General features: G+C 48.1%; 1 protein-coding gene across 2 annotated transcripts; it reads left to right on the top strand.

Annotated features, from left to right (window-relative positions):
• Positions 1-702: 702 nt before the first annotated feature.
• On the top strand, positions 703-12,385 carry c18h11orf95 (chromosome 18 C11orf95 homolog). Of its 2 annotated transcripts, none has more exons than XM_023966025.1 (5): positions 703-1,417; positions 3,312-3,833; positions 7,610-7,972; positions 9,534-9,974; positions 10,053-12,385. In XM_023966025.1, the coding sequence occupies exons 1-5, from the start codon at positions 1,309-1,311 to the stop codon at positions 10,517-10,519; spliced, it is 1,902 nt and encodes a 633-aa protein (XP_023821793.1). In that variant the 5' UTR covers positions 703-1,308; the 3' UTR covers positions 10,520-12,385. The 2 variants fall into 2 exon arrangements, with proteins under 2 accessions (XP_023821793.1, XP_023821794.1); XM_023966026.1 differs by having other exon boundaries at positions 704-1,417; positions 7,613-7,972.
• The last annotated feature ends 613 nt before the right edge of the window (positions 12,386-12,998 follow it).

Here is a 12,998-nt window from a genome sequence, read left to right as displayed (position 1 = left end):
ACCTAGAAAAATATAACACACACAAACACACATACAGAAAAATATAACACACCCACAAAGCAAAATATAACACAAATGAACACATACTTAGCAAGATATAACACACACACAAACAAAAATAAATATAACACACACAACTTGACACACACTAAGAAAAATATAACGCACACACAAAGAAATATAACAAACACATACACATAAAGATGGGACACACACACACACACACAGAAAAGATAACACAAAATTACAGCAAAACATAACACCCAGACAAACAAAGAGATAACACACACAAACAAAATAGATATAAAACACACAACTAGACACACACCAAGAAAAATATGACACACAAAACACACATAGCAAAATATAACACAAACACACACACATAGAAAGATATAACACACACACACAAACAAAAATAAATATAACACACACAACTTGACACACTTAGAAGAATATGACACACAAAGTAAATTTTAACACACACAAAGAAAAAAGAAAAATAACACACAAGCCAGCGTATAACACACAAACACAAAAAATGACACACACAACAACATTTAACACACACCACAAATCACACATGACAAACGTCCACACACACAGAGTAAACTATAACACAAACACACAACAACAGAGACTTGATTTAAACATGTGAACAGTTTGTTTGATCAGAGAAAAACTCCAAACCGGTGGAGGTCTCGGGTTTTCCGGTTCTCCGGTTTTCCGGTAACAGGAACACCGACCTCCTCGGGGCCCGCAGCTCAGCAGCGCTGGGGTCTGGGGCCGCGTCCTGCGCGTGCGTGTGAGCCTCTCAGATTGACTGCTTCTGTTTTTCCACAGCAACTGTAGTTTGGTGCGCAGCTTATCAGCATTAGCGCGCCTCCCCCACCCCCACCCCCCGGGGTGGATGTGCATCATCGGCAATGTTACTGTCTCTTTAAATTTACCCAGGAGCCCCTTAAGGAGCCCCAGGGGCCCCTAGTCAGGCTCCCCACCCAGAAGACAATCGAGAGCCTAAAAACCCATGAGTGGAGGCCGAGGCGGACTTCCACAGCGTCGCGCGGGGCCGTGGACTCTGCGCCACCGGAACGCGCCACTGAGGGATCCTGGAAAAGTTCAGTTGTCCCCCCGTGCGGGGCGCGGGCTGGGGGGGGGGACAACACGAGATCCACAGCAATGGGTTTGTCACGGAGCGCGTGCCAGATGCGTGGCGAGCGGCGCCGCACGTTCCTGCCGTGACATGCTTCTGATGTGAAAGTGGCAGCAGGAGCCGCGCGGCACGAAGGGGACCGGAGCCGCGAGGAGATGGAGGCGCGCGAGCCCGTGGACTTGCGGCGCTCCCAGCAGTCAGAGCTGCTCTCGGTTATTATAGGCGGAGAGGAGGAAGCCACGCGAGAAGAAAGCGACCTGGGAGGTAAAATAATAAACAGGAACTACTGATTTATTTGATTCTTTTGAAACTCGCGGCTAAGTGTGTATGTGTGTGTGTGTGTGTGTGAATGTGTGTGTAAACATGTCAACTGGCATTGTCAGACAGTTAATCCATGTCACGGACAAAGCCGCGCGGCGGCATGGCCCCTCCGTCTCTGGCTCCTATAAACAAAGACCCACAGCGCGCTCACCGCTGACACCTAGCGGCCAGGGGCGGTACTGTCCGTTCAGATCACGCTGCTGCTGAGCAGAGGCAGCAGGGAGGCGATGGATGCTCTAGAGATGCAGATGTTCTGGCCCCGCGTTGTATTTATGGGGTCAATGCTGTAAAGCATTCTATAAAGTATTCAACCCATAGTTTTCCCGTTTTTCTTTCTTTATTCTAGTATCTTCCACCATTTTTGCTGCTTAACTTCTACAATTTTTCACCTATTTTAGCCGTTGAACTATTCAAATGTTCAGCTCTTTCAGCTTTTTCCAGCTGTGACTTTTGGTTTTTCAAATCCTTGAACTTTTCCAGATATTCCAGGATTTTTGCCTCCATTGAAATACATGGAGAATCCTTAGTGCAGAAGCTCGCTGGTTCGATACCCGGCTCTTTTGTTATTGTGCCGTTTTCACTTTATTCATGGTCAACTTTGATCATTTATTTTTTTAGTTTTTGTGTCATTTATCACCCTTTTAGTTTAATTTTCATGCAGCAATACAGCATTCAACCCTGCACTAGTTTTTATGAAGTTTTATGCCATTATGCAGGCAATAAATGTCAACTGTCTAAACTATAGAATTTTAAAAGGAGAACTTTCTGGGTTGAAAATGACAACATTCAACATTTGCATTTGAGACAAGACTAAGTTCAGTTCAGTCAACTTTTTATCAACCTTTTCTGGGCAGCGGGACATTCCGGGATGAAAGAGCATCTTGGCAGCAACAATGACAGAAATCCAAAGCAGTGTTTCATTTTTCTGGGTTCTGGTCAGTGAGAAAAAGGCCAGAATGGTTGAAGGAGGCAAATTCCTGGTCTTTTTTTAACAATTCAGATCAGGTGACATACATTAGAAAACAAAGAACATTAAACTGTACATTAATTGTTCAAGCTTATATTAAATTATAAAGCTGACGTTTTAATTGCTTTTTTGTTTTATTGGGGAAATGGAGTCTCAGTAAAATCTAATTAGGGCGGGTAAATAAAAAAAATTGGGAGCTTTATTGCTAAATTTAGTTTTGTGGATATAACACTCGGTTATTAAAATCAGGAGATTTAGTAAATAAAATTGAGACAAAGGTTTATTATCACAGTTAAAGAAACCAAATAAGATGTTTTTTCATGTTAAAGTTAAATGTGTATAAGTTTTAGTTTCTATCAGGTTTGTCCCACATTTTTTCAGTGTTTTTGCATCTATGGATTTGTTCAAACTGCTGGTCTCACTGACCGGATCCAAGCGCCCTGAAGGAGACCAATCGGCTTCGGCTCTCTTGTCTGTGATTGGCTGGTTTGGAGGCACCCGAGCTCCGAGTTGGTCGTCATATGAAATGAAACAATATGCATTTATGAAGGACACAAGTAAAAACAAAAACATGTATTTTGGAACCAAAGAGAGAAAACACGGATGGGATTTTCCAAACAAACATTCCATATTTCCCTGTGGGACAGTAATATTTTAAAAACTGTAAAATAAATGAAGGCGTGACTTTAGTTCTCATTGAAGTGTCAGAGACATCATGATGAATGTGGTTCTAATGGCCAAACAGTCAAAGCAAAACAGGTTAAAGTCCGGCTGCTACGACTCATCTGAATGACTGAGGACCCCCCCCCCCCACACACACACACACACACTGTGTACAGTTGACTTCACGGCAGTGTTGTGTGATTTCAGGCGATGGTCACGGCGAGGAGGAACGGCGGGCCTGCGCGGTCACACCTGTCAAGTCGGCAAGCACCAGCTACTGGACGCTCACAGAGGGTCCGGATCAGCCCCTCCTCCTCTCGCCCGCGCCCGGCCCCCCCGCGCGCAAACCCCGTGTCCAGAGAGCGTCCCGCCCGGGCCTGAGCCGGATCCCGGGCCGCGACCACCGGCGGTACTACCACGAGTACTGGCGCAGCGAGTACCTGATGGACTTTGACGCGCAGAGACACGGAATGATCTGCATGGTGTGCGGCAGCTCGCTGGCCACCCTGAAGCTCAGCACCATCAAGAGGCACATCCGCCAGAAGCACCCAGACTCGCTGCTGTGGAGCGCCGCCGACAAAGAGGTCATCCGCTCAGGGTGGGAGAGCCACTTGAGTTTGGGGGGGGCTCAGAGGTCATACGCCTCTGGAGCTGAAACGCCTCTGATGGAGGAGGAAGAGGAGGAAGAGGAGATGAAGGAGACCCTGCAGCTGAGCCAAGGAACCGCCGGTGGGTAGAAGTCCTGGTAAAGTGGAGTGAGAGGTCTGTGAATGTGGCCCCCACCTGCTGATGGGGGGGCATGTCAGTATGAGGGACGTCTTAGGTTATCTGAATGCAAAAACACAAAACACACACACACACATATGTCTCTTTGTATAACACAAAAGGGACAGAGTTGTGTATTTGAAGGTTTTCTGTTCTATATAGAAAACCTCGTTTCCTCTAAATGGTCCGGTTCGGTATGGTCGAGTACGGTCCGGTATTTTGAGTGTTTCCATTATAAAATGGACCCATCAAGCCGGACCGAACCGCACCATTTTTGGGCCCCCTTTGGTTGCAGGCCAATAGATACCGGTAATTGGAACGGACCAATTAGGGCGGAGCTACTGTTGGAACCCGTTGATTGGCTGAAGGTCATTACGGCAAAAGGAATCTCCAAGAAAGCCATTGTTGCTGTTCACCCAGCATGCCGATCCAAAACGGACCAGACCGCTCAGTGGGAACGAGGATTTATTGTTCTGGAATGTTGAGTTCAGAGAGAAATAAATCAGATGATTCAGAAAAAATATTACAATAACATCACAGCAAATTCACTTTTCCATTAATGACATGAACCACTAATGTGAGTCTCAATAAAAAGTTGTGTTGTTCAGATCATTGACTGTATCTGAGAACTGGACTGAGTGGGCGGGACTTCCATAGAAAATGTTTCAATTTCAAACGAAGTCGGGTCTGTCGCCATTTTCTCCCCAACGTGGACGTCGCCATGTTGGAGCCAGACGACATCAGTAAGCAGTGATTGGTCCACGTCTGTGTGTGCCAAGGTTTCCATGGCAACCCCTCTGGCCAGTCAGGAGGGAGCTTGTTGGAAGGCCACACCCCTTCCACCTTGAAATCTGTTTAAACATTCAATGTGAGACGGCCTACTTTTACTGAGGCATCTGATTGGTCCGTTTGTGAGTAACTTGAACTACAGAAAGAAAAGAGGATCATCAAGAAGATGTTAAAAAATAAAGGTTCTTCTGGCCAATAGAATGACTGAGTAACAGCTGTTTATTTCTCTATAGAAGTCTATGGGATTTGGAACGCCATGGGGGCGGGGCCACTCAGTCCAGTTCTCATCTACAGTCAATGGTTGGAATACACTAATAGATGAATAAATGAGCTAAAAACAGCAGAAAGCAGTGATCAATGCCACATTTGACCAAAGTCAACGTTTGCTTTACCCTCACATTTTATCGAGGTCCCTCCATAGTTCTGGCCTGTTCCTGTCCAGACAGAACCACGGCCTGTTCCTGTTTTAGACAAGATGACAGAGAGCTCTCTCTATTTTCAACTCAATAGGAAACTCTTGAATAGAATAGAATGCCTTTATAGTCACTATACACATGTACAATTCGCATCACATCGCATACAGTGAAATGAGAGCCCCTAACTGTTCAGTGCAGAAATGCATGAAAAAGAAAATTCCAAAAAATGTGCAATTCACAAAAAGTACAAAAATGTACAATAAAAAAATTGGATGATTAAGTAAACACGTTTTCCTTTCCACAGTGAGGTAGGTATTGCAGTATCTATGCCCATGATAGCAGAGATACAGTATATTGTACATAATGAGATGCACATAGTGAGAGAGAGACGTGGGTGTGTGTTTGTGTGTGTTTGTGTGTCTGTGTGGAGCTGTCAGTGTCAGTGCATGTGTGAGTCCAGGATGGTTATGGCTTTGGGGGAAAAACTGTTTTTAAGGCGGTTTGTCGTTGATCTGATGCACCTGTAGCGCCTTCCTGAGGTCATTAGGTCAAACAGTCCAGATCAGGGTGGGAACTGTCTTTTATGATCTTTCCAGCTCTGCTAAGACAGCGGGAAGAGTAGATGTCTGACAGGGGGGGGGGGGCGATGATCCTCTGAGCTGCTTTGACTACCCTCTGCAGTCTCTCCCTGTCCGCCATGGTGCAGCTGCCGTACCACACCGTAATGCACTACGTCTGAAGGCTTTCAGTGGACGTACGGTAGAAGGTTGTCAGCAGGCTGGGGTCCAGATTGTGCTTCCTGAGGACCCGCAGAAAGTGGAGTCTCTGCTGGGCCTTCTTGATGACCTCTGTGATGTTTTCTGTCCAGGAGATGTTGTTTGAGAATACGGCTCCCAGAAACCGGAAGGTTTGGACCCTCTCCACAGGGGGGAGCTGGGTCGGTGTTGTGCCTCCTGAAGTCCACGATGATCTCTTTGGTTTTCTTGGTGTTCAGAGCTAGGTTGTTGTCTCAGCACCAAGCTGCCAGCTTCAGGACCCCCTCCCTGTAGGCCGCCTCGTCTCCCTTTGAGATGAGTACGACGACTGTGTTGTCATCAGCAAACTTCACGATGAGGTTGCTGTCGTGCTGCGGACTGCAGTCGTGGGTGTAGAGGCAGTACAGGAGGGGGCTCAGCACACAGCCCTGTGGGGAGCCAGTGCTCAGTGTGTGTGTGGGGGAGAGGTGGGGGCCCAGCCTCACTGCCTGGGGACGGTCAGTGAGGAAGTCCCTTATCCAGGTACATGTGAGGGGGGGCAGCCCTAAAGTGTCCAGTTTCCTGATCAGTTTGTCCGGGATGATTGTTTTGAAGGCAGAGCTATAGTCCACAAAGAGCATCCGGACGTAGCAGCATGCAGGGCTAAGGCCATGGCATCCTCTGTAGACCGGTTTGTGCGGTGTGCAAACTGGTGGGGGTCGAGGTCTGGGGGGAGGTGATCACTGATGTGCCAGAGGACCAGTCTCTCAAAGCTCTTCATGATAACTGGAGTGAGCGCCACCGGACGGTAGTCGTTGAGGCTGGAGATGGGAGATTTCTTCATCACTGGGATGATGGTGGCAGGTTTCAGACAGGAAGGTATCACTGCCTGGACCAGGGAGAGGTTGAAGATCTCTTTGACGATAGGTACCAGCTGAGGAGCGCATGCTCTAAGACCTTTACCAGGACCTCCATCTGGGCCAGCTGCCTTTCTGGGGTTCACTGCTAGGAGCGCATTCCTGACGTCATCTTCAGTCGCAGTGAGTGGCGTGATTGGAGAGGTGGAGCTGGATGGGATTGGGGGTGGGGCGGCAGACTTCTGTTGTTTGGGAGCTTCAAAGCGTGCAAAGAAGTTGTTCAGCTCCTCTGCTTGCGCTGCACTCAGATGGTCTGTAGTTACTGGACATCCGCTGTAGTTTGTTATGTCATGTATGGCCTTCCACACCTCCCGCTTGTTGTTGCCTGACAGATGGGACTCCATGGTTCTCCTGTGGTCCATCTTAGCTTTTTTGACCCCCTTCCTCAGGTCAGAGCTCTGTCCCCTGACCGGAAGGCAGCGTCACAGGCTTTGAGGAGTTTGTGGACTTGGGTGGTCATCCAGGGTTTCTGGTTATGGAAAACCCGGATGCTTTTGTCAACAGTCACATTTCCGAAGCAGAACTTGATGTAGTCCAGGACCGAGCTCGTGTGTGTTTCCAGCTCCTGGTGTTGAAACATATTCCTGTCCGTCTGCTCAAAGCAGTCTTGTAATCTGCTAAGTGCATCATCAGGCCAGGTCGTTATAGTTTTTGTGGTGGGCCTCCCACTGCGTCTGAGGGTGGTGTAGGCTGGGGGTAACAGGAGGGAGAGGTGGTCTGACTCCCCGAGGTGGTATACAGAAACAGAAACCTGGTGGCACAAACATGATCCAGAGTGTTTTCACCCCTCGTGGCACACTTGACATGCTGGTTAAACTTCAACAGTACAGTTTTCTTGCAGTTTGCATTTTTCTGGGCACTACATCCTCTTCTCTGACCACCAGCAGACCCTGCAGACCGAGCGACCCCCCCAGAAAAGCATGGAGAAGCCTGCTCTCTGTCTCCTCACTCTGTGGAGGGGGGGAACCTCCAAGATCCAGAGGAGGAGGAGCAGGAGGCTGCCGGACCGTCGGCGCAGACCTTGGAGCGGTACCTGAACGACTCCCTGCACGCCTGGTTTCGTCAGGAGTTCCTGATGGAGTACGAGGCGGAGGCCGGCCGCCTGCTCTGCATGGTGTGTGGGGCGGAGCTTCCCTCGCTCCACCTGGATCACATCAAGAGCCACGTGCTGGACACCCACCCCGTGTCCCTGCTGTACAGCTCCGAGGAGAAGCACTGCGTCCTGCAGGCCTGGGCTCACGCTCACGGTGAGAGGCGCGGCGTTAAAGACGTGTGAGGGCCAACCGATAACCGTCTGAAGAAAGTGGGATTGCAGCGGGAATCTCTTCATTTTTCCTCATAAACCAGAAATACATGAAATGCAATTTGACCCAAATGACAGTGAATGTTTATTTTAAAGACCATTAATAAATCTATATAAAGTGTGGGTAAAACTTAGTCAACACAAAATCTGGATTTACATGAAAAGTCACACATTATTCACTATTAAATGCTCACTTTTAATGATGTCAACGGGAAAGATGAGATAATCCTTTATTTGTTCCACCATGCAGGATAAGGATAAAAAAAAGAGTAAATGTGTCACAAAACGCTACAGTAAGAGAAAACTAAAAAGGAATAGCACCATAATAATGTAGTTAACAACATACTTTAAAGTACATCAGACAAATAGGTATTATTTTCAGAAACACAAACCACTGATTTGGATAAAAGAAACAAATCTGTTCTTCTTGTTCGGCCCTGTTGGCTCTGAAGGTCAAGTAGGTTTAGTTTGGTTCCAGAAGTTTACGACGGCCTATTCGTGTCACACAGCGACATTTTCCACGTATGAAATGTCAGTCTTCCGTGATCCATGCGTGATCTACGTCATTCATACGTTGTTTCCTCGTTCGTCGATGTGCTCAGATGTCCGTTGAGGGTCTTTACGGGAATTTGGTTTTGAGATGTACAACATTTTTGGCTGGTGAAGAATTATAAAGTTTACGAGTATTTTACGTGGTGTAACCCTTGTGCTATGCTTTAACGTTGGGTCATCTAGACCCACTAGACAGTGCTCTGAACCTTTTTTCTTCAATGATTTGTGATCTTCACTGGTGTCCATGGATTACATGAAATCTTTCCACCTTTATCCACCTTTGTCATGGTAGGAAGAACACCTCAATGGAAGGGGGGGGGGGGTCATCTTAGATAGAACGAGGGTTATATGCAATTATGACATAAATCTTATACAATTGTGTGTGATTTTTGTTCGATATATACACAAATGTGTGTCTTTCCAGGACCGTTCCAGGACTTTTCATGCATGAACCACTGATGTGTAACTTTCAGATCACGTATACGGCGCACAGATCACGTTCAGATGACATCATTGACGCACAGATTTTGGACCAGATTTGATTTTTACATTGTTTTTTATGGTGGTTCATTCCTGATATGTCTGTGAAAAATTCATGTAAAAAACACAACTTTTCTGACTTCTTCCACATAGATGGACGTGTGACCAGTTTTCCTCCATGTGATATGTACTAAATGTTCGTAGTGGCTGTGGCACACGGCGTTTGGGACGTGAATTAGCCAATCACAATCAAGAAAATCATACACACAGTCCTTAAAAGGTGTTTGGCCACATATTGATTTTCTGACAGGAGCTTAGAAGTTTGAACGCATGCCTGATTTGGCCTACAGCCGGGCTTTGCACATGCTTGGTCTTGCTGGGGTTTCCTCTGTTCAGTCAGTGTTCAGTCAGTGACGACTTTGTGTTTATTGGTATTTTGTTTTCTGCTGTTGCGTTTGTCTTCCATGTGGCAGAAGAGTCAGAGAACTCGGTCAAATCCGAACACAACACCAAAGGAAAGACGATGGACGTCTGTGCCGAGAGCCTAAAAACCACCCAGACAGACTCAGACGTGCCGCCACAGGGGGTCGGGACCTCCACTCAGGACATTTGTCTGATTGGTGAGGACGGAGGTGTGGGAGCTCCGCTACAGGAACCTCCACCCAAGAGGCGGCGGCTGCAAGTGGGCAACCCGTGGCGACTGCGTCTGGACTACCTGGTGGCGTACGGGCCGCAGGGCCAGGGTACGTTCTGCATGGTGTGTTCTCAGGTTCTCCGGGAAACCAAGGTGAGCAGCTTCCGCCAGCACATCCAGGAGCACCACCCGGAGACGACGGCGCTGAGCCGGCAGGAGAGGGAAGCCATGGCCGCCGCCTGGACCAAAGACTCCAGCGAGGACCCATCGCCGGCCGACAGTGAGAGGCGCCGCCGACACGCTGAACAGCTGTTCTGCTTCTAACCTCCTCAGCTCTTTCACGTCGCTGTTTTCACAGAGATCCCCCCAGGTGGAGGTTCGGCTCTCAGTAACGCGGCGCCAACGGCTGAACCTCCACCTCGCGATGTCAGAGCTCGCACCAAAAGGAGAAAGGAGGGGAGTGCGAGTGGAGGAAAGGGCAAATGGAAAGACGCTGGCTCCAGCGGCCTTGCTCCTCGCCACGGACACTACCCCGGCAAGGACCAAAGGAGGAACTACCAGATGCGCTGGCGGATGGAGTACCTGATGGACTACGACTGCAAGAGACACGGCCTGATCTGCATGGTGTGTGGAGCTAATCTGGCCACCCTGAAGGTCAGCACCATCAAGAGACACATCCAGCAGGTCCACGCCCACTCCCTGTACTACAGCGCCGAGGAGAAGCAGCAGGCCGAGCTGCGCTACACCCAGAGCGGACTGCACCTCGACGAGCACTTCACATCCCAGGAGCACCAAGACCCGGACGGGGCCCCCTTCAGCACTTAGACGGGCGCTTCACCGGCGCCAGCCTCCACCTCGCCTGGGTGGGTCCAGCGGCTCCGCCTCTGCTCTGATGGCGAAGACGCTGAAAGATGAGGACAGTCAGTGACGACCGGCCGTCACGACGAGGAACGGTCCAAGCAGAGGTAGAAAACAAAAAAGCAGGTAAACGAAGAAGAAACTGAAGGTCCAGACAGGAAATCAAAGCTTTATTGGTCAGATTTAGTTGTGTTAGTTGTGTTTTACAGATCCGTTACCGACGCAGCCCTCTTGTTTGAGCGGCGAGGTGTTCGGCGGCGGCGCTACACTGGAGTGGAGCAGTCGTGTCGTCGGAAGCTCCGCCAATTTCCAAAAAAACAGCGGTAGAAGTTCAGAGGAGCTCTGCAGCGCTCATTTGAGTATTTATTGAGATTTCCTGGTTTGTTTTTTATGTTTTACCCGCTAAACAAAACGATCCATGGAGGAAAAAAACAGTCTGCGTGTTAGTCAGACGTTTGGACCGGAACTAGCGAGTCACGGGTCTTCACCGACACCGCCATCTGATGGTGTGAACGGAACGCCAGAAAAAGAAATGACTGATGAGATGAATGTATTGTGAAAAAAAGAAGCACGATTTGGTTAAGTGGTTGTCACTTTATTGAGCTGGAGGCAGGATTTAATGAAAGGATTGAGCTCTGCGGCGCCCCCTAGGCTGATGGCGGCGCCCTCTCCGCCTCCATCAAACCCCTGTAACCTGAGGGTCGCCTCTGACCACATTGATTTTCGGCGTTTTTCCCTGAACACCAGATGAGTTCTGGCCTGTACAGATTCTACCACACGATTAAGTATTTTTGGACATATTTATTTTTTCAGGGGGCGGGGCTTGTTCCTTGTCAGAGCCTGAGTCTCATCTCAGGAAGTTAACACAGCACTTTGTCCCACAAAAATGTACTAAGTCCCCTCTCTCCTGTCGAAAGAGGCTAAATTCTCCTTATTGCTGAAGACAATGAACGGCGCCGTGCAGTTAATGCGTTCCCGCTTCCCCCGTCGGTCCACGCCCGCCGTCGGTCCACGCCCGCCGTTGCAGCACCGACTCATCTTACCGTCAGCCTGCACAAGAACCCGTCAATCTTTTCCTTTTCTTTTGTATCAGCACTTTGTTTGCGTTTTTCTAAATGTGTTTGTGACCTGGTTACAGTTTTCTGCTACTTCATTCACCATTTTTTTCTCTCTCGCCAAAATAAAAAAGAAGCAAAATCTTAGCCGAGTCGGAGACAAACGCCATGAAATGTCAGCGGGACGAAGCTTCTCAGGGATCGTGCTTTGACCAACACTTGAATGACAGATGAGCTTTGATGTGGAGATGTCCGGGAACGTGGATCATTTCAATATTCTAGTTGTGAGGAGAGAAAACGTAAAGAAGCCCAAAGCAGCCACTACGTTACCCATAATGCTCTGTTTCTATCTCTGCATTTTGCAATGACATTTTCACCAGTTCTGCCTAAAGGGAAGAAAAATCTGGACTTTTTTGTGAGATTTGGAAATAAGTGTACATAAAAAAATCAGAATTTCTCTGAAGAAAAGGGTTAAAGATGTACGTGGCTCCTTTGGCTTCTGTTGTTGGAGCCGTTTCCTGTTTGAAATGAAGAAAACACTGGAAACGTTTGGCTGCAAACACTCCTCTGACGGCGTTTCCAAGAGTTTGACAGAGTCATTCAAAGTTCCTGCTTCAAGGAGCTCCAGGTAGAAACCAGCTTCTCTGTTTTTGCTCCAAGGGCTCCGTTTGGAAAAAGACAAACTGTGATGGACGGCCGCCCCTCTCCCCGTTACTTCATCTCCGTTTCTTACACGCTGTTGCTCCTCAGCGATCTGTGAATAAACGTTCAACCACCAGCGGCTGTTCTCTTCTTCCTCTCTTTTCCACCACACACTGAACTCGCGGATACGTTCGTGCATCTCCTCGGGGGATTCCAAACTTCTTAGCCCGCTTCATCTCTGATTCTTGGAGCTGTCCACTCGTAAAAAGACGTTCTTCTCTCGTTTCCCTTTCATAGCTTTGCAGCGTCACACGGTTAGATGTGTGAGATGAAACCTGCAGCTCACCTGGACGGCAAAATCTGATCACACAGAACAAAGATTCAACGTTGTTCCTTTGGGACCAGAAAGGGAGTTTGATCAGAATTGATTTGAACGTCTTTTGATTCTAGGGGGGGGGGGGGGGGGGGTCCTTTATATTAATAAAAACCTTTAAAAAAATGAGAAGCTGTACGTTCAGAGGAATGTAAATGTCTCTTAATTTGGATTTATTCCTCTTTTGGCTTTGATTTGTTGGTTTTTCTCAACACATTTTCATGAAGTTAGTCTTTTTTCTGTTTGTTCTGTAATGTGGAACAACGCTGAAGATGTGGAGGACTGGGGGCGGAGTTACAGCGGCTAAAAGCCCCCCCCCACTAACGTTGTGTTTAGGCGTTTCTAAATGGTGTGTGAAGCTCCGCCCCACACACCA

This window comes from Oryzias latipes, chromosome 18, assembly GCF_002234675.1.
Source record: "Oryzias latipes chromosome 18, ASM223467v1".
Lineage (NCBI taxonomy): Eukaryota > Metazoa > Chordata > Actinopteri > Beloniformes > Adrianichthyidae > Oryzias > Oryzias latipes.
This window is presented reverse-complemented; position numbering and strand designations above follow the sequence as displayed.